At 37.1% G+C, this 27383-nt stretch overlaps 1 protein-coding gene and 1 pseudogene across 2 annotated transcripts in view; one reads left to right on the top strand and one right to left on the bottom strand.

The window, feature by feature from the left end:
- FANCL (FA complementation group L) overlaps positions 1-9093 on the bottom strand; it is an 89707-nt gene extending 80614 nt beyond the window's left edge. For both annotated transcript variants that reach the window (XM_045884953.3, XM_045884954.3), the window contains exon 1: positions 8936-9093. In XM_045884953.3, coding sequence (XP_045740909.1) covers positions 8936-9031 — 96 coding nt within the window. In that variant the 5' untranslated portion in view covers positions 9032-9093. The remainder of the gene's footprint in view (positions 1-8935) is intronic.
- LOC123851286 (small ribosomal subunit protein eS1-like) lies at positions 2124-2952 on the top strand (annotated as a pseudogene).
- Positions 9094-27383: the final 18290 nt, after the last annotated feature.

The raw sequence follows: 27383 nt of genomic DNA, 5'->3' as shown, positions 1-27383 counted from the left end.
AGTAATCACACTACTAGGTATATACCTAAAAATTACAAAAAAACTAATTCAAAGGGATACATGCACCCCTATGTTTATTATAGCATTATTTACAATAGCCAAATTTCAGAAGCAGCCCAAGTGTCCACTGATGAATGGATAAAAAACATGTGGTGCATATATACAATGGAATATTACCCAGCCATAAAAAAAGAATGAAATCTTGGCATTTGCAGCAACCTGGTTGGAACTAGTGAGTACAATGCTAAGTGAATTAAGTCAGTCAAGAAAGACAAATACCAATGATTTCACTCATATGTGTAATTTAAGAAATCAAAACAAATGAGCGAAGAAAAAAAATGGAGATGAACCAAGAAACAAACCCTTAACTACAGATAACAAAATGATGGTTACCAGAGGGGAAGTGGTGGGGGGAGGAGGGATGGGTGAAATAGGTGATGGGGATTAAAGAGTACATTTTTCATGATGAGAACTGAGTAATGTATAGAATTGCTGAATCACTATATTGTACACCTGAAACTAATAAAACACTGTATATTATCCATACTGGAATTAAATTTAAAAACTTAAATAAGGGAGTTAAATTAACCTTCCTAACAGAAGAATTCCAGATAAATCAGATACTCTACTTTAAAAGAGGGGGAGCATAACCCCTCACTCCTTAAGTTGGAGCAACTCATAGAGATTTCCTTCCAAAGAGTAAGTATGGAAAGGGGAGAAGAGTTAACTCTGCAGTAGAGAAATCTGACAAACACTACTTTAGCTAAGGTCAACATCAACAGTGGTAAATCATATTAATAGTTTGCTCCCTTTATATCATGTGATGAAATGATACTTAAACTCTGTAATGTAGGGATAGAAAACCCAGAAATAAACCCACTCTAAAACTGTCCTTAAAAAATAAAAGTCTCTTAATAAAGGAAGATAACTGTTTAAAAGAAAATAAAAGTGTAATGGGAGGGTTACAAGATAAATAGAAATAAAATATATGACAACAATAGCACAAAAGCCACGGGATGGGAAATGGTATATTTTAAGATTCTTATACTATGGGCGCCTGGGTGGCTCAGTTGGTTAAGCGACTGCCTTCAGCTCAGGTCATGATCCTGGAGTCCCGGGATCGAGTCCCGCATCAGGCTCCCTGCTCGGCAGGGAGTCTGCTTCTCCCTCTGACCCTCCTCCCTCTCATGCTCTCTGTATCTCATTCTCTCTGTCTCAAATAAATAAATAAAATCTTTAAAAAAAAAAAAAAAAAGATTCTTATACTATAAGTGGTATACTTGAACGTAGATTGTGGTAAATTAGAGTTGCATGTTGTAAACCATAGAAAAAAACACCAAAAGAGACAAAAGTGATATAGCTGATAAACCAATATTGCATATAAAATATAATCCTACTATTACTTATGTAAATCATGACAAGTTTAAGATGTATGTTAAGAACCCTAAAGCAACTAATTAAGGGGGGAAATAGCTAATAAGCTGATAGAGGAGAAAAAATGCAATTATACTACATAATGTATAATGAAAATGCAGAAAAATAGGAAAAAGATAAAAAAACAAACAAATAGGACAAATAGAAAACAAGCGGCAAGATATTAGCTTTAAACCCAACAATATCAATCATCACATTAAATGTAAATGTTCTAAACACCTCCAAGAAAAAAGCAGTGATTGTTAGATTAGATAAAAAAGCAAGGTCCAGAAGAAATCCCCTTTAAATATAAAGACACAAATAGGTATAAAATAAAGAATGGAAAATGATTAAGCCATGCCAACACTAATCAAAAAAAATAAAATAAAAAAAATAAAGCTAGAATCACTATACTAATATCAGAAAATAGAGATTCTAGGACAAAGATTACCAGAGATAAAAAGGGTCATCTCACAGTCATTTAAAAAGGAAAAAAAAAAAAAAAAAATCAATTCAAGAGTGCTCAACAATCCTAAAAGTTTATGTACCTAATAAAAGAACTTCAAAATATATGAAGCAAAAACTGACAGAAATGAAAGTAGAAATTGAACAATAATTATAGTTAGAGATTTTCAATACCTCCTTTCACTAATAAAACAAGTAGACAGAAAATCAGTGAGCATATAAAAAACTCAAATAGTGCCTTTTGGCTCCCTGAGCAGTGCCATGGCAGTCGGCAAGAACAAGCGCCTTACAAAAAGCGGCAAAAAGGGAGCCAAGAAGAAAGTGGTTGATACATTTTCTAAGAAAGATTGGTATGATGTGAAAGCACCAGCTATGTTCAATATAAGAAATATTGGAAAAACATTAATCACAAGAACTCAAGGAACCAAAATCGCATCTGATGGCCTCAAGGGTCGTGTTTTTGAAGTGAGCCTTGCTGATCTGCAGAATGATGAAGGTGCATTTAGAAAATTCAAGGTAATTACTGAGGATGTTCAGGGCAAAAACTGCCTGACTAATTTCCATGGCATGGATCTTACCCGTGACAAAATGTGCTCCGTTGTCAAAAAAATGGCAGACCATGATTGAAGCTCATGTTGATGTCAAGACTACCGATGGTTATTTGTGTCGTCTATTTTGTGTTGGTTTTACTAAAAAATGTAATAATCAGATTCAGAAGACCTCTTATGCTCAGCACCAACAGGTCTGTCAAATTTGGGAAAAGATGATGGAAATCATGACCCGAGAGGTGCAAACAAATGACTTGAAAGAAGTGGTCAATAAATTGATTCCAGACAGCATCGGAAAAGATATAGAAAAGGCTTGTCAGTCTATTTATCCACTCCATGATGTATTCGTTAGAAAAGTAAAAACACTGAAGAAGCCCAAGTTTGAACTGGGAAAGCTCATGGAGCTTCATGGTTAAGGGAGTAGTCCTGGAAAAGCTACTGGGGATGAGACCGGTGCTAAAGTTGAACGACCTGATGGATATGAGCCACCAGTCCAAGAATCTATTTAAAAGTTAGACATTTAATGGTGACAAATAAAAAATATTTGTGATGTTTAAAAAAAAAAAAAAAAAAACCTCAAATAACATTATGACCCAACCTGACCTGACATAGAACAATCACCCAACAGCAGCAGAATGCACTTTTTCAAATACAGTTGTAACATTTACCAAGATAGGCCCTATTCTATGCCAAAAAATAAGTCCCAATATATTTAAAAGAATTTAAATCATACAAATTATGTTATAACCAATATGAAACTAAATTATCAATCAGTATCAAAAAGATATCCAGAAAATCCTAAAATATTTAGAAAGATATATTGTTGTTCTAAATAACCCATGGGTCAAAAAAGAAATTAACAAGTATTCTGAACTGAAAAACAAAAAATGAAAATATAACATACCAAAATATGTGATACAGCCAAAGTAGTGTCTAAAGAAAAATTTACAGCACTATAAAACAAGTTCTCATTATCAATGAGCTAACCTTCCACCTGAAGAAACTAGGAAACTTAATATCAGAAAACAAAGAAATACATACACACACACACACACACAAAGCAAAGAAAGACACAGAAAAATAAGAAAAATCAATAAAATCAAAAGTAGGTTCTCTGAAGAGATCAATAAAACGTATAAGCCTCTATCCAGTTGCAACAGGAAAAAGACACAAAACGCCATCAGGAATGGGGACAAGAGGTATCTATAAAATATGTCGATAATTTCTTTGATATTTCTACCTTTAAGAGTTGGTGCCTCATTTCTCTCCTTTTGAATATGGACTAGATTTGAGGCTTGCTATAAAAAGTAGAATAAAGCAGAAGTAAATACGTGTAACTTCAGAGACTAGTACCTTTTCTCCAAAGGTATTGTGCAGCTTTATCTCTGTTGTATCACTCAGGGGAAGCTATTTGCCATGTTGTGAGGACACTATGGAGGTCTACGTAGTAAGGAACTGAGGCCTCCAAGTCAAGAGAAGTAGAAAACAGAGGGCTCCAGCCAATAGCCATGTGAATGAGCTATTCTGGAAGCAACTCTTTCCGCTCTAGTCAAGCCTTTGGAGAACTGACATATAGGCTAACATCTTCATTACAAGACCATGAGAAACACTGATCCAGAACCATCCACCTAAGTAGTTTTCAAACTCCTGATCCATAGCAAAGGTGAGATAATAAATGTTTGTTGTTCTAAGCCACGAAGATTTGGAATAGGTAGTTATGCAGCAAAAGATAACTAATATAGGGAACATCATTACAGATCCTAAATACATTCATTAAAAGGATAAGGGAATATTATGAAGTAACATTTAAGCCAGTAAATTCAAAATCTAGATGAACAAATTCCTTGAAGGAAACAAACTGCCAAGCTCACTCAAAAGAAAAGGAATTGAGAAACCAAGTTGAGAAAATATCTTCTTTAAATCACAGGGATCATTCTCTCTTTCTCTCTCTCTCTCTCTCACTCACACACACACAAAGAATCAGTAAGTTTCACAGACTATAATATTTAGAAACAATATTATCTAATCACAAAACTAGAAATAACAAAATTAATAATCAAAAAAATACTTTCATGGGGTGCCTGGGTGGCTCAGATGGTTAAGCGTCTGCCTTCGGCTCAGGTCATGAACTCCAGGTTCTGGGATCGAGCCCTATGTCAGGCTCCCAGCTCAGCGGGGAGTCTGCTTCTCCCTCTCCCTCTCCCTCTGCCTCTGCCTCTGCCTCTCCCCCTGCTTGTGCTCTGTCTCTCTCTCTAATGAATAAATAAAATCTTTAAAAAAAAAGATTTTCATGAGAAAAATTTTTAAATCTTCTATTAACTCCTGGGTGCAAGGGATCTACAAAGTAAAATTATGTAAGTATTAAAAAATGATTGATAAAACACTACATGTCAGCATATACAGCGTACTTCAAAAAAAGTGGTAAGGGGAAAATGCAGAGCCTTAAAAACTTGTATCAAAAAAAATGTGCTCTCACAACCAAATCTGGGACAATTTAAGCATCAAAATAAATAAGTAATGATTACAATCCATTAAATTATTTTTAAAACCTATGATTCCCTTCTGATACAAATAAATGGGGAAAAAGAGAAGGTTAATCCTTATAATAAAATGACAATAAATAAAGAAGAAATAATGGAGTTAGAAAAATCATCGTTTGGCAACACCACAGTACTAAGTGGCTCAATCAACATGCTAAAACTGGTGTGTGTACCTGAAAGTTTGATGCCTCAGAGTAGCTCTCTCAAAGTACTTATGAATTACAAAAGGAAAATCTGGCACACGCCATCTTAAAGAGGTGATGAGAGGTAACATCATCAATGAGAACCACTGACTTCATGTGCCCTATAAAGGGCACATTCTTTCTGTGTCAACTCTGCCGAAATTATATAACCTGAATTAAATGATGAGGAAGTATCAGTCAAACCGAAACTGAAGGACATTCTTCTTAACATCCAAACCATATTCTTAAAAAATGTCAAGTTCATAAAAAGCAAAGAGCCTAAGGAACTATTCCATATTAAAGAGCCAGGACAACTAAATGCAATGTGATACCTTACAACTAAATGCAATGTGGTATCTTATCTTACATCAGATGACAGGAGCCTGGAAAGGGGTACAACTGTTAATGGCAACATTAACAAAATTTGAAATTGGCCTCCAGGTAATGGCATTATATCATGATTAAATTTCCTGATTTAGATAACTGTACTGTGGATATAAAGGAGTGTGTCCTTGTTCTCATGACATATATGCTGAAGTATTTAAGAAGAGGCACTATGCCTGCAACCTAATCTCAAAACTGTTCAGAAAAATAATGTATATATACCCACCTACATATATACACACAGAATAAAATCAAATGGGGCAAATGTAAAATGGTGAATCTGGGTAATCTTCATACATATTTGTTATTTTCTGTAAGTTTGAAATTATATACAAGACAAATACTTTTAAAGAAAATCCGTTCCATCAAACAAAACAATGTTAAATAATGTGTTTAGGTTAAGAAATCAGAATTGTAGCTACAGCAAGGGTCACAAGAACATTTCATCTAATCTCAATTCTGATGTTTACACGTTTTCTAAGAGGCTTTAGCAGACAGACACATATAAGACAAAGCACTTTACTTAAAATGCCTAAAATTAGGTATAACATGGCTCCTGATAAAAATGTAACTTAATAGCGCTTTAATTTTTCTAAACACTATCTGAAAATGAATCATATTTTCAACTAGATAATTCAAGACTGATACTTCCAATTCGGGAAAGAAAAAGTGGATTACCTTTACTCCAGAAATAATAATGAGATTTAGCCTTTACTTTCTGTAACGGTCACAATGAATTTAAAGAAAAATGAATAAATCCATATGTACCCTCTATAACCTTTCCTTATTCACAGTGCATTCTGATTAGTTCTATACTTAATATTCTGAGGGATGGGTAAAAGTTTCATTTAGCAAGTAAATTTGATAATTCACTCAGTATTTTTTAAGATTTTATTTATTTGACAGAGAGAGACAGCGAGAGAGGGAACACAAGCAGGGGGAGTGCGAGAGGGGGAAATGCTTTCCACCGAGCAGGGAGCCTGATGCAGGGCTCAATCCCAGGACGCCGGGATCATGACATGGGCCAAAGACAGACGCTTAACGACTGAGCCACCCAGGTGCCCCTTCGTTCAGTATTTTTGAGAGATTACTATAGATTTTGAGTAAACCTCAAAACATATGGTAATTCCTAGGATATGGCCGCTATCTTCAAAAAGTAGTGTGCTGATGGAGTAGAGGGTGAAACAGGTAAAGTTTGTGCTTTTGTAGGCACAAACTCCCAGTCATAAAATAAATTATAGGGACGTAAAGTAGCACATGTCAACTATAGTTAATACTGTAATGCATATCTGAAAGCTGCTAAGAGACTTATCTTAAAAATTCTCATCCTAAGAAGGGTGCCTGGGTGGCTCAGTCAATTAGGCGGCGTACGCTAGATTTTGGCTCAGGTCAGGATCTCAGGGCCCTGGGATCAGGCTCTAGTCCCGCTTGGCACTCAGCAGGAAGTCTGCTTGAGGATTCATTCTCTCCTCTCCACTCCTCCCTGCGCTTCCGCACATGCATCCACGTGCTCGCTCTCAAATAAATCTTAAAAAAAAAAAAAAAGTTCTCATCATAAGAAAAATTCTATAACTACATATGGTGAATTCAATGAACAACTAGATTTACTGTGATCCTTTCACGATATATACATACATAAATCATGTTGTACACCTGAAACTAATGTTGCATGTCAGTTAAAAAAAAAAAAAAGCATGAAACAGGCTTCTCTTCAAAGTTAAATTAAGTATCAAGTTTTCAAATATCCAATACTCAAACACTTAAATATTTCTGAAAGTTGAAACCATTCTCTTAATCACTATAATTAAGAGTTAAATTTTACCTCCATCCCACTCTTTTAATGCTGACAATGTTTTGATGAGGATTGCTGAATGGAGTGAGTGTTAATCAAGGTAAGGTGGAGCAATGCAATTATTCATTTTCCTTTTAGAAAATAAAAATAATTCTGGGAATAGAAATTTTTACTCATCACCATATTTTTTTCAAATTATCTGGTTAATTACTAAATTTTAAATTTATTATGACAAAATTGCATAATTTGTGTTTCTATATAACTGAGTTCAAATAATTGAAAATGTGCATGTCTATTAAAAGATTCATACCTATATTTCCAGAAAATACAGTTCTGTTTCAATGTTAAGTTGTTTAAAAATGACCACTTTGTTTCTTTCCTCTTCCGAAATTTCTCTGTACTTCACGTAGCAAATCAAATCCTCAGGTTAGTCAGCCACGTGTTACATTTTATAGCTAAAAAGGTACTGCTGGTAATCTAACCTATTCACGACCCGTATCAAAGTTGCAAGTGGTTAATTTGAGTGTAGTTTCACTAGTTTTTCCTCAAGCAGAATCCGTTCATTTTAAAAGACGAAAGAAAGAAAGAAAAAGAGAGAAAGAGAAAGAATGAATTGTGCTGGTGAGGGAGGTGGCACGATGTTGAGTATAAAGGTCTGGGAGCAAAAATCTATACTCAAAATTCTAACCTAAGGTATCTTGGTGCAACGTAGACAGAGGAGCAAAATGCAGGAGTGAAATCTGATAGCCTCGCTTTCAGGGACTCTGGCGACCATGGACGAGTAACTCAACCTGTCCAATTTCCCACGCCCTGATTTACTTAACTATGAAGACTGAGAACGGTTTCTTTTAATTCTGCCTCAAAGGGCGGAGGATTAGTGGGATATCGTGCTTGGAAAGCGCTTTGTCAACTTCAAACCGGTACACGTGTGTTACTATGTGTAATAAACTCCACCAGAGAAGCCGCCTGGACTCAGGAAAGGTAATTAATTGTGCTGTCAAGATTCCGTACAAAATATCGCTACTGGATGTGCTCAGGTACACACGACTTAATTGAGAGCCCAAAGGAGGTTTTCCTCCAAAATATATTTTTACAGGAAAAACGAATATAATTTGCACGGATTCCCTGGTGAACGGCCGGCCACCAAGGTTCGTGGGGCTTTGCGGAGGGGGGATGTTAGAAACAAGGTAAAAATTTGCAAAACAAAAGAACAGTCAAAGGTGGGACAGGCGCTGAAGCAAAAGGGAAGTCAAACTGGGAAGCGGGCGCGAGGGGGCGTGGCCCTCCGCCCCGCCCCCCGCTCCCGTCCCGCGCGGGGCGGGGCGTGGCCCTCCGCCCCGCCCCCCGCTCCCGTCCCGCGCGGGGCTCCTCTCGCTGAGTCCCTGCTGCGACCCTGGCCCAGGCTCGCGCGCGGTAGCGAGTGACGCGTTGCGAACAACCGCAACCGTCTAAGTCCTCAAACCTCTAGTCTCCGAGGAACCGTTACGCGCCTCCCCTCTCAATGCCCACACGGTTAAGGGCCCCTAACCGCTCCCGTAACTGACTTCCAGGGGCGGAGTTGCGCCGCGAGAGGAGGCCCTCCTAGCAATCGAGCAACAAGCGGGCGGGTACCTGAGCCGAAATGAATCCTTCGTACACGGTTTTCGCCCGGTTCTGAGGCAGAAGCAGCGGGCACTGGCGCAACAGGCTCACTTCCATCTCCGCCATGGCTGGCCGTCTGTGGAGCCGCAGGGGGTTTATCCGCAGGCCAGGCCCCGCACATGCGCAGTCCCGCCTGCGCCCGGGCCTCCGAGGGGGCGGAAACCTGGCCTTTGGCGGGAAAAAGCCTCGAAGACGCGGGGGAGTGAAATTAAGGTCTGGTGCTAATCCGGCACCTGGACTCAGGCCCAGCCAGAGTAGATGTGGCTCGGCAGGAGGCAGCATTGGAGGGAAGATTGTTCTCAGGGTCATAGATCTACCTGAACAAGATCATTCCAGCTTTGATTGTCCCGAGAACCCTTTTGGTAATTTTGTTTGATTTTATTGAAAGGCTGCTACAATTTTTGTGCAGTTGCATTTCTTCCCGCATAAAATGGGACTGCTGCAAGTTTGAGATTGCATTTCTTACAGCATAAAATGGTTTGTGGAGTCTGGGTGTTGTAGTATCTCTTTTACCCTGACCCTGCCTCAACTCCCCTTCTTCACTGTAATCAGTCTGTCTCCTCCTATGGGCCTATTCTACAGGATCTCCTGTATGCCTCAGCATACAGAATAATACATTATTCTGTATATTATACAGAATATATTATTATATCATATACTGTAATCCATTCAATATATGCAACATAATCCTATGGTTTACCAAGTTTAGTCAGATACTATTGTATTTGAGAGATGCACAAATGCATGTGTGTATACATATATATGCACACATATATCTTCAGACTCAAGTCAACACTATATTCAGTTTTGGTGCACTGCACTCACAAATATCTAAAGGCAAAACATGAGGGAAGATTGCCGATTAACTTGATGAGCCAAAGTTAATTTTTGACAACCCTTTCTATACATTTTTTTAACTCAGGAATGGTAATTATCCATTTCCTTTTACTAAGGGTTGATTAAGTAACATTACTATTTACCACAAAATCATTTGATATCCCAATCAGTATTCAAATGCATTACAATTTTGAGCCCTAGTATTTGCAAAACATCATTGTAATATGCCAAGACTATGTAAAGATAATAAGACGTACTCCCATCTTTATTGCCCTCAAAATGGAATTTGACTTCTTGAAGATTCAAGTTGCACAACAACTGTTACAGTATTCTGGATACTTGGGGGAAAGCAAGGATACTACAGCAGTGGTTAGATAAAAATTACACTAAAGCAGTGGTTCTTAAAATGTGATCCTAGAACCAGTGGCATCAGTAACACCTGGGAACTTTGTAGAAATGCAAATTTTCACTCTTCTATCTCAGATCTAGGGAATCCCAAACCCTGGGAGTGAGGCCTAACCATCTGTGTTTTAACTAAGCCCTCCAGGTGATGGTGATGCACACTGAAGTTTAAGAATCTCCTCAGGGTTATGACCTACACACACTCAATTATGCAACTCATTCCTTAAGGATGATACTGTGTTCAACCATCACACTCATGTTAAACTATTTACATAGATGCCCAAGCTAGATCCCTGACTAGTGGTTCTCAAAGTGTGGTCCTTGGACCAACATCATCAGCATCACCTGAAACCATGTCATCCGAGACCAGCTGAATCTCTTGGTTCTAGGAGACAAGCTCAGCAATCTATGTTTTAACAAGCATATGTTTAACACCTCTGTGTTTTAACCAGGGATTCTGACGCAAACATTGAAAACCCATTACCCTAAACTTAGTGAAGTTATATTTTCACCTAATTCTGTTGTGCAGCTAGTTAAAAGTCACTGTACTAGTCAAATGAATAATTGTCACAGGTTTTACAGTTCTGAGCTAAGAGTTACCTAGCCACATTGTAAAAGTTTAGAAGATATTAGTACATGAATAAACAGTTTATTAGTGTCAAATCATTATTTAAGAGACCTTAATACAGAGATCATTTTAATTATAACAAGAGAAACTTTTTTAAAAAAAATCCTGAAAGATTAGTCCCAATTTGGGTCTGATATTAGAGAGCTGAAATTCTCTTGGCTGTTCCATGATGGTCTCAAGACCACTACTGGAGTCCTAACCATTTGAATAGATGGAAGAGCAATAATCGCTTTCCCAGAGGTCCTTTTGAGCAAGTCTTATGTCCACATTGGCCATCCCATATGCAAAGGGTCTGGGAAACACAGTCTTACAGCTAAATATATTGCTAAGAATTCCGTTAGTAAGAATGAAGGAGAGAATGGTTGAGATGGGCTGCTTTCACTTCTGCAACATTGCAAACTCCACCTGCCCCCCCAAGAAAAACAAAAAAGATTTTAAGTTTATTGGTATTGCATTATTAATGAAATGCATACTTTATATGACAAATTTTCGTGTATGTGTACTTCTAAAGATATGGTAGTGTATTTTCCTTTTTTCAAGATGATTTTTCCTTCAAAGAGTACTAAAATTAATTTCTATTTTGTTGACTAAAGTGAACATCATCTAAAAAAGTATTAAGGGTTAGAAATCAGATGAATAAGTAACATTCATAAGTAACATAAAAAGCAATGAAGAACCAATTTTACATTTTGGAGACTTAGTGTAATCTACATAGTAATAAAATATCCTACAAATAGAATAAGGAAGCCATGAAATTACAAGTATATTTTCATCTGAAAATGTCCTTCAGCTATGAAAGATAAATAAGATATGGTTGTGGTTTGTGACATTCCTTTAAAGAATCCTTTGTTGACGGGGATAGGATTTGCTAAAATAGCAATTTTGTTTCTATTTAGTAAAAGAGAGCAAGTAAAGTAACAATGAATTATCCATAAAGTGGAAGTAGCTGATTTTATAAAATTTTGAGAAATAACTAAATTAACAAAAATAAATTAAAATTTACTCTAGGGGCGACTGGGTGGCTCAGTCAGTTAAGCATCCGACTCTTGATTTCAGCTTGGGTCATGATCTCAGTGTCCTGGGATGGAGCCCTCTGTGGGGCTCTGCACTCATTGGGGAGTCTGCTTAAGGATTCTCTCCCTCCCTCCCCTTCTGTACCTTCTCCCACGCCCTCTCTTTCTCTCTCAAATAAATAAACCTTTAAAAAATAAAATAAATAAAATAAAATTCACTCTAAAATTCAGAAGTTTAGAAGTAATTTTAAACATATATAATCATTTCAAAATAACAAAAACATTTTAAGTAGTACCATTCTTATTCTTTAATATCTTACCTATTTAAAGTTAATGTTAGCAGGTCTATGGGGAAACAGATATAACCATACATTGCCGATTATTATGCATAATTCACAAAATGTTCCTAAAAAGCAGTCTACTTATGTACAACAGAAAACATAAAAATTATTTTCTTTTGAACAAATACCACTTCTGAGAGTATATCCCGAGAAGATAATACAAAAATGTTTAAATAGGAGACAACTTAATGTCCAATAAGTTAGAAATGGTCAAGTTATATAACAGGATAGAATGTCTAAAAGCCATTAAAATGACATATGTGAACATGCAATATTGGTACATAAAAAGTATATATGAAATCTCAGTATGTGAAAAGAGCAAAACAATGTCAAGAGAAGGAACTTACATACTTTGTTGATATTTTAAAGATAAAAGATCTTTCATTTTTCCATGTAAAGCAAATTACTTAACAGTACCATGAATTTTTTAAAAGAAGGCATTAGCAAAGATTTTTATAAATGTAAATGCTGTCCAACTTAAAATCATCTATTGAGTTAGAGGAAGCACAGTATAATGAAAAGAGAGTCAAGAAACTTCAAATGCTTGACTTTGTATAAATCACGTTATGATCTATAGGGTCCTTTGCAATTCTAGAAATGTATTTGTAAGAAATGAATGGGCTCAAAAACAATAATTACAGTTAAATATGGATTATCTGAATAACAAATGTGAAAAAAATTAACTTTGAAAATTTCATTCACATTGTCATTCCACTTAATGAGAATGTGTTTGTGAAATCTAAGGTGGAATATTGACATTGGATACTTTTACAATTTTGTCAACAATTGTAACAAGAAGATAATTTAGTCTTATTCACTTTTGGTTGGACAATAAGTGCTTTCAGGAAATGATGGAAGAAAGTTACGGAACCAATTATTGCAGCAGGAGATGAAGTTCATGTTCAGTACAGAGTGAAGAGCAATAAAGAATTGAAGGAAACATCTTTACATAAGGTTTTATTATTTTGTTTGATGAATCAAAAGGATTCATCCTTTGGATGTTCATGTTCAAATTATGAACTAAACACCTTACAAATTCACATGTACATAACCTCCCTTCTGTAGGTACTTACCATTCAGAAATTATTATGTATCATCAGTTCAAAATTCAAAGCAATTTCATATACACCTATAGTCATTTCAAAATGACAAAAACATTTTAAGTTTATAAAAAAATTAGCAGAATTTTTAAAATATCCTTCAAAATCTTAAGTATATAAAATTGCTCTTTACAAAATAGTTATATTCTTCAAATAGTCCGTCTGAGGAGGATTCATTTTAATCTCATTTTCCTTTATAGCCTAGAATAAGTACAAAGGAAAAGATGTTGTAAAAGGAAAAAGGCACAAAGGAACAGAAAGTCACATGTCAAAATTGGCTGGTCCAAGTTCTATAGCTGGAACTCCATATGAAAACCTGACCAACAAAGATAAAAGTTGAAATCACACAAATTTTTAGGACTCTTCAGAGCAGCAGTATTTATCCACAAGACTCATATATTAATATAAATATAACATATTTATAGTTTTATACTATCATGTTTCATATAAATTATAATAGTATAAAAGTTATTTTCTATATTTAAAATTTATCCAACTTTCTAAAAAAGAGTATCTTACCTAACTTTAGTGCATGGTTTGGTAGAAGTCACAACCTAAATTATGTCCTCTTCCTCAATTGTCCAGAGACTCTAAAAGACAAATTTAAATTCAGAATAAAATTGAATAGACTTGTTGGATAAACACTTTCATTCAACAAAGGTAAAGCCTCAGAGGCAATCTGTTCCCAGGAATAGTCTTGGCCTCTGCTTTATTTAGTTGATTTTCAACAAACCTAATTTGACTCAAATGCAACTTTATGTACTGTAAAGGACTTCCCAATGAGCAGAATGAAAACTGAATCAAGAAATATTTTCTGCTGCTAGGGCAAAGGGGCTCCTTATAGTCCCTAGCCTGCAGAATTTCCTAACCTCTACTGACAAGTAACTGCTTTGTATCTTCTACTATTCTTTCCAAATGGGTAAGGTCATTGTATTTATCCAGTCCCTGGTCCACCACTGTATTTTTGCACCTGTATGTTTGTGTGTGGTGGGGAGGTGGTGGCAGTGACCAGAAGACACAAAATCCAGATTCTAACAGAAAGGATGTTACCACTGGGAAATCCTGGAGTTTGAAATGAATGCAGTGACAGATGAAATGTTGGGTTGTCTAATTTGGGAATGTGGTGGGGGAGTATGTTTTATGTGTGAGAAGAGGAAGGGTATTTGGTGATCAGAAGACTAAACTATAGTGGAGACAGTTATGTGCTCATCTAACCCATTTCCTCTGTCTCCTGGGCCTAAAACTAAATTACATTTCTATCCTCTCTCGCAGGTTGATGCGACCAGGTGACTGAATTGTAGCCAATGGAAAGTGGGTGGCTCATAAAATTTTTCTATGCCTGATTCAACATTCTCTTTCCTTGTTCACTGACTTGAATCAAAGTATTCTAAAGCCCTTAGGAATGGTAGAGGCATGAGGTGGAAAGAAGCTGTGTCTGAAATATCTTCCAATTGACATGTGTGAGGGAAAAATAAACTTTATTATATTAAGGCACTGAAATTGGCGGTTTCATTTGTTATACTAGCATATAGCATGCATGACTTTAATAGGGTAGGTATCAAGTTGCTTTGGTATTTAGATTCCATTTGAACATTTAAAAGAGTGAAATAACAGCTTTAATATAAAAAATATTTACAATATGCCAAAATTATATCCTTTGGGTCTATTTAAACTTATAATAAACAATTTTAGATGTCAACAGAAATATATGTAATTAGAAATTTAATCTGGGGGATATGTGAGTGAAAATGTGTAAAGACCACTGCCGTGAGGTTTCACTATTACTCTACTTATTATTATTCCACTATAATTTTTCCATTTATTTATATGATAAAGCCCAGGTGATAGTATGCAGAGTAAAAATCCACATTTAAACACATTCAACAAATCTGAAACAACTACCATGGGATAAACATTTTATCCATTTATCAAAGTTTTTTGTTTTGTTTTGGTTTGGTTTTTTGTTTTTTGTTTTTTGTTGAACTTCTGTTTGAAACCCTTTAGTAGCCTCCTTTCACTTAGGAGTATAATAAAACTGAATACCTTTAAGAATATCTGGCACTATAGACTAATAACAAATTCATACTGAATTTCAGTAACATTTGATTGTATGTTAATTTGCTCTTACCTTTTCTTGTCTCCTCAGGTTAGCTGAGCCTTTTTGGTTTGGTACATCTATTGTCCTGGAAAGGGTATATGTAAATTAGATATTTTTTCAGGGTCACAAAGTGTTAGCTACTCCGTTTTTGATGGTATTGATGTCCAAGGATAGTAGATCTAGGATCACAAGAAGCAGACTCTGAACCAGCTGTGCTTCTGGAATTGCCACAAGGAGGTATTTTGAGCCCCGTGGCCTTGGAAGAGCCAAGACATAAAAACTGTGACTCTGGGAACCCATCAAAGACACACCAGCAGAACTAAGTTCTGACAGAGTAACATTTCTCTCTCAAAGATCTATAGCAGCTTGAGTAGAGGGGCGCATCAAAAGCAGAGGTGTATTGCCTAAAGCAGTGGTTTTCCATTAGGGTCAACGTTGACCCCCAGGGGGTATTTGGCAATACTTGGAGACATTTTAGTTGTCACAACTTGGGTGGGGGGTACTACTGGCATTTAGTAGTTAGAAGTCGGGACTGTTGCTAAACATCCTACAGTACGTAGGATGGCCTCCTCCAACAAAGATTTTTCCAGACCAAAATGTCAAACATGCCAAGGTTTAGAATCTCTCCTTCATAGAGATGTGCAGCAAGACTTCACCAGCCAGGCTTGGTTACTAGCTTTACTTACTAGAATCATCAGACTTTATATTCTTCCTGCTTAGTGTATATATCAGTCTACATTGGCTACATTGTTCGGTGCTAACAATTCCAAAATCTCAGGGGCTGAATACACAGAAAAGCTTATTTCTTGTTCATGCTACATTCTAACACAGATTGAAATGCTTATCACACAGGGACCCAGACTGATTAAGACTCCATTTCAACATATGCTTCCCCAACCACTACAACAGAGGGAAGGAAAGAACAAATCAAATACTGGGCCTTTAAGCCTTCTGCAAGGAGGGGAAACGTGTCATTTCTACTTACATTTCATTGTCCAAGCAAAAAACATGGCTACTTTCTTCAAGGGAGCAGAAAAGTATGTATTCACTATACGTTTAGAAGGAGAACCAGGATATTTTTTTAACAGCTCTAAGGACTATCACAGCATATCTTCCTGATTACCCCTTTTTAGACTGTGTAAGCCTCTAGAACTGTGGAAAATCTGAGGGAGGGAACAAAGAGGGAAGTGCTTTTTTTTATTTTTTTTCCTAGTGTGGCATTTAAGGTATACTCTAGGTAATCCACTGGAAGGAATAAATGATCATATTTGTACTCGGTTTGTAGAGCAGTGCATTAAGGTCACGATTTGAGACACACACACACCACAAAATAATGGTGGTCAGTTCCACCTTGCTGAGGTCAGGAAAGGTTTCATAGTTGCCTTTAGCTTAGTTCTAAAACATGAAGTAAGTGAAACAAATGAAACAAATTGTCCCACAAAGAAGTCGAATAAAAGTTACAGAAACATTAATAGTTTACAATGTTTCAAGAAACTGCCTAGCAGTGCTTACAGGTAAAGGACCCGGAATGGCAAGAGGTGATCTAAGCAAGCAGGAAAGATACACGTCAGGAGTCTCATATGGTGAAAGTAGCCATTTGGGCCTTATCCTAAAGGCAATGCAGAACTTTTAGAGGGTTTTAATCTGGAAACTAATAAAGCTGACAGATTTGACTTTTAGAATAATTTCTCTGAAAGCCCCGTGGAGCATGAATTAGAAGAAGCAAAACTAGAGGCAGTAAGATCAAGTAGATGATTACCACAGTCCAAAAAAAATACTGCAGAAAAAGCCATGAGAAATGATATTAATACCGTAGATCCTGCCTCTCAGCCCTCTTTTGGTTCCTCCTCTTCATCCAGTTATAACAGTTGGGGTGCCTGATTGCTCACTACTGGACCCTCTTCTCCATCTACTCTCTCCCTTTAAAGATCTCATCCAGCCTATGAATAGTAAATGTCGGCCATGTACTGATGACTTCTAAATTTATCTTTCTCACACCAACCTTCAGACTAGGCATACTTAACTGCCACAAGACATATCCACTTTAGGTATGTAATTGCCGTCTCAAATTGTATCAAAAATGGATCTCCAGAAAATGACCATTTATAACTCCTAAATAAATAGTTGACTTAGGCAATAAGCATCAATAGGTGCTTAAACCATTATGTGAAAGGTTATGGTGAAATGGATAATCACATGAGGCAAAATTATCAACTTCATAATGGCAGAGTCAGGGCTATCACCACCTGATAACTCTTTAGCCAGAAGCTGGACAGCCTTAATTATGTGCCAACTGGTACATTATGATATGAATTACAGCACCAAAAATGTTTGATATGAATCTAATCAAGCTTTAGAATGTAACTTCTAGTTTACTGGTAAAACAGGGATGAACAAACAAGCTAAATGAAGTCAAGATAGAACAATCAGGCAAATCCAGAATGTCAAGTATACCATAGAACAAGTGAACCAATTTCCTTAGCCAGTAGCATGGGGAAAAAAAGGGCTTGGCATGAGGGGAAAGAACTGTTCAAGTGAAAAAGAGACTTAGGAATCATAACATTTAAGAGCAATATGAAACTCTGAATTTTGAATACTAGGTCTCTGGATTAATGAGGTCTTGATAATGGTACAAACATCCAAGACTAGGAGCAATGAAGAGAAAATTATTACTCAGTATATAAAATGTTAAAATGCAAGTTCTTGTGAAACCTTTAATGTGAAGATGACCATAGGCCAGTGGTTCTCAACTAAGGGCAATTTTGACCCCCAGGTGACATTTGGCAATATCTAGAGGGGAAGGAGTAGGATGATACTGGAATCTGGTGTGTAGAGGCTAAGAAGTCTCCTCAACCCCCTACAAAGCACAAGACAGCTATCTTCATCAAAGAATGATCCATCCCGGGTGCCTGGGTGGCTCAGTTGGTTAAGCAACTGCCTTCGGCTCAGGTCATGATCCTGGAGTCCCGGGGTCGAGTCCCGCATCGGGCTCCCTGCTCAGCGAGGAGCCTGCTTCTCCCTCTGACCCTCCCCCCTCTCATGTACTCTCTCTCATTCTCGCTCTCTCAAATAAATAAATAAATCTTTTAAAAAAAGAATGATCCATCCCAAAATGTTAGGGTTCTTAACCCTGGGGCTCCTGGGTGGCTCAGTTGGTAAAGCATCTGCTTTCAGCTCAGGTCATGATCCCAGAGTCCTGGGATCAAGTTCTGCCTAAGGCTCTCTGCTTAGCAGGTAGTCTGCTTCTCCCTTTGCCTTGACCCTCACTCTTTCTCTCTCTCTCTCTCAAATAAATAAATAAAACCTTAAAAAAAAAAAAAGACAAAGAAACCCCACAGTAGCCAATCAAATGTCTACACAAAGAAAACAGAGCCCAGGGTTAATATGTTTACTTTGATCTTTGCATAGTTCCTGGCACATAGTAAACAAAAATATTTGATAATCTCCTTTACATTGTATAAACCTTCAGATTCTTAGGAAACTTGGTTGGGGGGGAGGCAAAGAGAGAAATATAGTTTGGGGGGCTGAAGCTTAGAAGACAGATCTTAGAAGAATTTATAAATGTACCTCATTAGCATAAAGGTGGTGATAGAAACCTTGGGAGTGAATGAGAACTTCTGCAGCAACGGTCCTCAGACTTCACTGTGGATGGCAGTCACTTGGGCAGTTTTGAGAAAATGCAGATGCTTGGTCTAAACCCAGAGATTCTGCTTTAAATGTCTGGGAGTGGAGGGTATAATAATCATCATATTTTTTAAAGACTCCTCATATTATTTTAATGTGTAGCCAGTGTTGGAAAGCTAAGATTTTTTTTTTTTTCTGAACACAAATGAACTGTATTCATTATGATGGGTTTATTCATAAAACATACTGCGTTCAGTGTGGTAGCTCAAAAAGTTTTAGCAGTTTTTGTGGGTTTGGCACAGCAAACAGGAACTCACTGTTGGTTGCTTTTGGTAAAAGAAAGGCTAGAAAGTTCTTGGCACAACATAGAGGAAAGAGTTTAAAGATTTTGTGAGGTAAGAAAGTAGATTAAATGGATCATGTGTCTCATTCCTATATTCTTCCAGGGCCATGAAGATTCCTTTCCCCTGCCAATAAAACAGAGCAAAAAAGGAAATACCCAAATATTTAAAAGTGCTTTGCTGGCTTTATTTTTTATTTTTATTTTTTTCTGCGCTGGAAATGCTTGTGGAAAGAGCTGCAATAAAAATGGTATTCCTGATCTCAGTGGATCTCAGTGAGAAGCCAGCTGAGGCCTGGCCCAGGTGATGACTGTTAACAGTCTGAAGCAAAGTGGGTATTGTTTTAATAGCCAGATGCTACACTTGGGGATCAGGGAATGGCTTCAGTAGCAAAAATCTCTGGCTATGGTTAATTAATCATGGGGTCCCCAGGAATGAAATAGAAAGACAGCCAATTAAGGTGTGTCTTGATTTATTTAACCAAAGCTATTCTAGGTCTGGTGAACAGAGGCCTCACTGGAACCATTGTGCTAGAGACTTTTGGGTTCACAGACCCAGCATCACCCAAGGAAGGGGATGCTAGGGCCTACGAGGAAAGATCCTGCTGTAACCTTCTGCCTTATCTTCCCTAATGGGGCTGGCCGTTGTTAACCTGAGTACTTGTGCATTGAGGAAAGGGAAATACCTAAGCTCAGGAAATATTGGATATTGGCTCAAATTTATCACTGATTCCTGGGGACCTGTAATTCCACTATAGTTAGTTGGTTAGGGTTTGGAATCATTATGGAGCCCAGGTGATAAGTGAAGTTCTAACCTGAATTTTTTTCATGGTACTGTGTGGGATTCCCAAAAATATCTTGGGATCATTTTCTCAGATGCTGAGGGAATTGTTGGAATGGATATTTTAGGAATTTAGATAATTTAGATAATTTAGGATATTTTAGTTTCTCACTCACACTTATTTAAAAAAAGGCTATCATTTTGGGAGGGGCCCAGTGGAGGTCACTCTCTTTCCCTGCCAAAACAGAGAATTGCTTCCTGAAAGTAAAGATTTGGTGATTAATTTAATAGGCTGGTTTGGCTTTTGCTCTCCCATAAGTCATGGGGAATGACAGTAGATTATTGAAAACAAAATCAGCTGAGGCTCCAGTTGTGGCTGCTATTGCGATTTCTTTTCTCCTTACCAGAATAAATTAATGTATCTCCTAGCACTAAGTGTGCGGTTATGAATCTTGCCAAAACATTTTTTATCCATTTTGGTTTATAGGTATTACCAGAAATTTGCCTTCATTGACATAACCACCAATAAATCTTTATTGTTATGCCTCAGGAATACATCAGCTTTTCAGTCCATGCTACAGTCCAGTTTGTGGGAATGTCACCTCTTTGATCCAAGTGGTACATCACTTTGATCCAACACCCACAAAACATCATGCTGATAGCACACAAAGATCAGAACGTGGAAATGCTCCTGGTTGCTCTTATAAGTCATATGTGTAAAATTCTATAAAAATAAAAATAAAAATTCTGATATGACACTAAAGGCCCTGGGAGCTTGAGGATCTATGGCATTCCAAGATACTCCTTTCAAAAACAGTTATCTAAATTTTGGATGCAGCATATTTGTATGTCTTACTCTGACCATTAATAAGATGATCCGAAATTTATCCATCTTTAATGGGGGGCCATAATAAAAGAAAGCTGAGCACCTGGTTCAGGGTTTCAGTGCAAGTAATTGTCAACCGGTCATTATGACCCAGAATCTTTTATCGTGCTTGAATTTTTTGTAGCTGACTGAGGTACTGAAAGGACTTGCTAACTCCAGGTAGGAGATACTCAAAGAAGGATCCTCAAGTTTGGACAAAGTCGATGCCCCCTTCAGTAACTTTTTGTTAAAAAAGTTTTGCCTTGATATTAGCTCTGGAGGAAACTGACTATGGGGTTCCATTTGGTTCATGCTGTCAATAATGAACTATGTGCTGTTCAATGAACCCACCCATAAAGTTTGTGCTATCAAATCATTTAATACCGGAACAGGTTCTACACTCCTATGCCTTCTGCAAACCGCCACACTTGCTTGAACTCACATCTATAGCCTAGAGGGAGTTTCCTATGAGCAATTGACTGATGATATAAAAGTCAATTGTACATCCCAGTTTAGGTACTGGAGGGAGTGGAGCATCCTGGTTTAAATGTGGCTCCACACAGTATGCCTATACCAGATTAAAGAAGATTGCTGGCTCTTAGGACAATGGAGAATAAAAATCACATTAGTAGGAAGAACTTGGGCTTTACATGTTAGACACTTTTCATGGAAGAAGATCTGGCCTGAGGTCAAGATATATACTGATTCCTAGCGAGGGGCTAATGGTGTATTCCTTAAGATTTGGAAGGAACAAGATCAAAAGTTTGGTAAAAAGCAAACTAAGGGAATGGGTAAAACTATGGGGTGGGTCACTTAAAATAATCCGAGAGCCTGGAAATATATGTACTTCAAGCAAATACTCAGCAGAAGGCCCCTAATGGAGAAGAGCCTCCCGAATAATCAAGTGGACAGGATGACTTCCTGGCTTGGTATCTGACCAGTGATCTTATCAACAGAGCCATGTTGCGCTAGGAGACCTAAGGAAGGCAATTAGAAGGGAGAAACGGGAAAATGGGAGAGGACATTGCAAAAGACAGGAGGCATAAAATTTTTGCCAAATGGTTCTGGAAGCCAAATGGAGCCAGAGACAATGGATATGTAGCTGCAACATGAACAGGTACACGTTTTTCTTTACCATCCTAGATTTAAGAACAGCAAGGCTAAATGACCCAAGTTTGGGGGCTTATTGGTAGGTGTATCCAGAAGTGCAGCTTAAAGGGCGAGTTGGATAGGAAGTAGGGGAACTGTTGCTTTCCCTGAGGAGAGTCTCCTCCTTCCAACATTGGCAACTTCTCCAAAAAACGTTTCACAGAAGAAATAGTTTGACGTGAAAGATGTTAAGATTATGATGAAAAGGCACAAGAGGACGCAGGGTGAGAGCAGGACTGGGAGTCATGACAGAAAGATAATGCACAGTGGACCACCTTTGTTCAGTTCACTAGCAACCAGCGCACAGGCCTCCTACAAAGCTCCTTCCTTTATTTCTGAAAGCAGCCATGCCTGCGCGGTAGCAGAACAAGACGTCCTAGGCACTGAGTGTTCTAGTCACGGCGTGGCTGCCCTGATATACCACGGGCTCCACGCTGGGTAGGCAAACAAGTGATAAGTGATAGACTGAAAGAAAGAGAATTAAAAGATTAAAAAAGCACGTGGGTCAAAAGCAATGTATTCTTTCAACCCACCTCTGCTCTGTCATCAGTATTTTCTTGACCGTACTACAATTGTTCTTCTCCATGTATTTGCTCTACTCTTCTCACTGGAAAACCTGCTCCCATCTGCCAATTCATACAACTTTTTCAAAACCTTGCTCAAAACTCATCTCCAAAAACTATTTTTTTAATCACCCTAATTATGGCTTAATTTTAATCCACCCTTAATCTACATCTTGATTTTGTGCTATTTGAAGATGGTGCATTATAGTAATTTGCACCTGTTGATGCTTCTCTGAAAGTGTTTTCACTTACTTTGTATGCATCTGTTATATTTCCCTACCCAAACTAAAAAATTTGCTAGCAAATACTCTTATCTTTTCTTTTATCCTTGGACATGGTGGATCTACCAGTGAGCTTATTGATAAAAAAGAGATGTTCAAAATGTTTACTTTGATTTGGATCATATAGATAGGCTCTGAACTGTTAAATCTAAGATTTTACTAATAAATCTAAATTTTATATTTTTATCGGGGATGAAAAGTACAAACTTGAATTTTAACGTTGTGTTTCTGTTTTTTGTTTTTTTGGCTTTTTCTTTTAAAGATTTTATTTATTTATTTATTTATTTATTTATTTATTTATTTATTTATTTATTTATTTATTTATTTAAGATAGAAAGAGAGAGAGAACACACGAGCAGGGGGTAGAGGGAGAGGGAGAAGCAAACTCCCTACTGAGCAGGGAGCCAGATGCAGGGCTCAATCCCAGGACCCTGGGATCATGACCTGAGCTGAAGGCAGATGCTTAACCAACTGAGCCACTCAGGTGACCCTGTGTTTCTCTTTTTTGAAAACATAAACTGAATCATACTGCAAAGGCATTTTTGCCAGGAGCAAAACCAGTGAACTTTAAAACCCGGAAGTGTAGAAACCAGTAAAACACACCTTTAGAGTGCTTTACTTCAACTTGCAATTCAGTAAGGGAGCATGAAAAATATACAATTAAGATCATACCTTTCAATGAAAAAAAAATTCAATAAAAGTAAAATAAATTCAATGAAAAATAAAATAAAAAGATCATAGCAATAGTAATCATTTTTTTTAGAGGAGCTTTCATCTGTAATAAAAAATTATATGGAAAAATACTGAAATTGTTACTAAAAAGGAGAATATAAATTAATCTATGATGTTAGTGAGATAGTTCGCACACCAGAAATTAGTTTATATTTTAATACCAACAATGTTAGTTAATACAGTACTAGCATTTTTCATGGGGTCCTCTTACAAACCAAACCCTTGAATTCAAATAGATTTCATTTTGACAAATGCTGCTTTATAATGTTACAGAAAATATCTCCCCTGGAAAAAAAAAAAAACGCTTTGTTTACTCCATTCACAAAAGATATTGTCAGGGTTTGATAAACGCTTTTTTTTTTTTTTTTAAGACAACCCTCAAAATAACATGCTATTTGCTTTAGGCTTATATACCTTATGGGATATGTCAAAGATTCTGAGCCTTATATTTTAAAAGAGTTGTTCATTGACAATATATACGGATCTAAAAATGATATGGCATCTAAGAAACTGGTCCATTTTAACTAGTTCCAAATATGATCATTTAAGTCTGATCTAGAATAATGTGGGGTTTTTTAAGATTACTGAATATAATTTAAATGGCTACATACAAATTGTGGATGGATTGTTTAATTGTGCTGGGTTATGCTGAGGAAAGTCTCCATTAAGGGCAAGATTTGACAAGATAGACAATTCTTCTGATCCCTTTGTTTTGGGGTCTATAAATGAGTGAGAAAAAGCTCCAGGACATGAGTCATGAGACCCAGGTTAAGCTATGACCTTTCATATGTAAATATATATATATGGTGTGTATACCTATACACAAATATGTGTGGAACATGCATTCATTTTTATGACATGGTTTGGTGCTTATTATGAAATTTTCTATCATATCAAATTCTAAAATGAGATTACAAAGCACTGTAGTCATAGGCCACTGACCAAAGCTTAGAAACATTTTCATTATTTGGCTTCTATTAAAATTGACATTTATATCAAATTTTAGCTATTTTAAGGTTTTTAGGACTTAAGTTTTAAGTCCAGAAATTCAGAATGAATTGCTTCAGCTTGCTACTTTAGGTTGTTAGTATAGATTTTGTTTGGTTTTTATTTAACTTTTCAAAAAACATCTCAAAGAACATTTTTAATCTCACCTACTAACATTAGACACTCTTTAACTGTTTTGTCTTTTATTTTGCAAGAGCAATCTCATATCTATCCCAAAGGTCAATTTCTGTTGCTACATATAATGATTAGGCAAGAAATCTGGTGAAATTATTTGTTGAAACAGCATATGATTGCCGTAAATTTTAAAATATAAAATTTTAGGGAACCAGGCTCTATCATATCATAAATACATGGTATGTTATTCTAGGGTAGGTAATAAGTCTGATTCCCTCTATAAAAATTGTTCTTATTCCATTATAATCATACTCGTGAAAGGAATTGTATTACAAATAAGTTGCTTAAGGCTAGAAACATGTATATTTCTTTCTATCCCCTAAATCAACTGATTAACTATGCTGTGCAATAATAGGAATTAAGGAAATAATTATGTAATGAATTTATGATGGAATATCACAGGTTCCCAAATTATCTGAATAGCACCAGAAGAGAAAGTGCTTCTCTCTGTACTCTACAAAACATGGCTAGGTACTTGTTTACCCAGCGGTATCCTATCCCTATCTGCCAGGGAACTGCCGTTAATATTTCTCAGATTCCACAAGCAAACTCTACCACTTTTAGAGAGGAAAGAACAGTTATGTTGAACCTATTTATTTTTAATGTTTCTCCACCAGGTCCATGGCTGTGTGAAAAATAAGACTTAAAATTCATAACATTAACACAACTTATTTAGAATTTTCACTGGAGACATGGAATGGCCTAGTCAGAAATTTAGTAAAAATTGTTCTCTAACAATTCTCTAGTCTCCTAACAGATTCCTGCTTCTGCCGTGGGTCCTCTATTCCCAACACAGAAGCTTCTGAGATCCTCTTTAAATGGAAATCACATTGTCACCATGCTGCTCAAATACCTCCAATAATTCCCCATTTCAGTCAAGTGAAAACCAAAATCCTCAAAATTGTTTACAGGATCTCTACAGGATCTCTCCTGCCACCTCCTCTTCCTTTCTAATTCTGTCCTCTGCTACCTTCCTTGTATGCTGCTCAGGCCACATTAGTCTTCTTGCCGTTCTTTGACCACGCCAGCCATGCTCCCGTCCCAGGGCTTCATACAGGTTATTCCCCACTGCCTGGAATGTTTGCTCCCCACATGGCTTCTCCCTCTCTCCCCATCTTCATTCAAGTCTTTGCCCAAATGTCGTCTTTTCAGCAAGACCTCTCAGTCGACCTATTTAAAATTGTAGCCCACCACTACATCCTATGTCCCTCAGCCTGATTTTTTTTCTCTTAGACTATCTTCTAACAACTGTAAATTTAACTTGTTTATTTCACTTATTGTCTGTTTCCCCCCCCCACCCAAGAATGTGTATAGACTGCATAACAGGATATTGTTTCTGTTTTATTTTCTGTCATTTCTACAGCACTTAGACTAGTCCCTGGAATATAATAGAAACTTAAATAAATATTTGTTGGATGAACAAACAAATACACAAATTTTGCCTTAATTTTATCAGTTTTCAGTTATGTTAGAGTCATAAAGTTACTGATGAAAAGATGAATAAATAAGCTACATAATCTGAAATCTGACTGATACAAATAAATACCACATTTTATAAATGAAATACAATCATAAAAATGAATAGCACATTTTCTTTTTCTTTTTTTAAATTTATTCACTTGTCAGAGAGGGAGAGAGCACAAGCAGGGGGAGAGGCAGGCAGAGGGAGAAGCAGGCTCCCCACTGAGCAAGGAGCCGGATGCGGGGCTCAATCCCAGGACCCTGAGATCATGACCTGAGCTGAAGGCAGATGCTTAATCAACTGAGCCACCCAGGCATCCCAAATATCACATTTTCTCATAATTTATAATATATTGAGACCTTGAACATATCTGAGGAATATATTCAACAGAATGGATCACCCATTCTGAGCAGGACTTATCGCCCTGTGGTCATACGAGAAAGTCAGATCCATCCCCACACTGCCTCAAACTGCAGGTGAAGTGGAAATTGTTCTGGCTATAAGATGAACGACCTCCAGATCCAGACTAATGTGAATTAAAAAATAAAAACAAAAACAAAATTTAAGTTAGTCATGAACGATTCCCACAGTTGGGCCTACTGTTCTAACTTGGTAAAGTATTAACTAACCATACTACTTGATAAAGTTATTCAACACTTCAGAGTCTGCCATTGCATGGACTTATAAACGGGTCCTGGCCACATGAACTTCTATTTACATCAGAAGCCAGAATCCAGTGAAGCCTTTAGCTTTAGGTGAGGCTCACATGGAGAGTGATGGGGGAGGAGAAGGACATTTGGCCACATCAAATCAAGTTTGGTGATCAGTAGGCTGAAAACAATCTCATCCTGCCAATTCTTCTGCATCCCCAGCACCTGGCATACTCTACTTACTCATTCCTTCAGTACTTTATTTCTTTGTTCAGAAATGTTTATCGAGAACCTACTTGTATTAAAAACGTACTGCTGGAGGGATGCCTGGGTGGCTCAGTCAGTTAAATGTCTACCTTTGGCTCGGTCA

Source organism: Mirounga angustirostris, unplaced genomic scaffold (genome assembly GCF_029215605.1).
Source record: "Mirounga angustirostris isolate CCGP_5_RB_7025 unplaced genomic scaffold, mMirAng1.0.hap1 SCAF_10, whole genome shotgun sequence".
NCBI classification, from domain to species: Eukaryota; Metazoa; Chordata; class Mammalia; order Carnivora; family Phocidae; genus Mirounga; species Mirounga angustirostris.
Note: the sequence above shows the minus strand (reverse complement) of the source record. Positions and strands in the feature narration are given on the sequence as shown.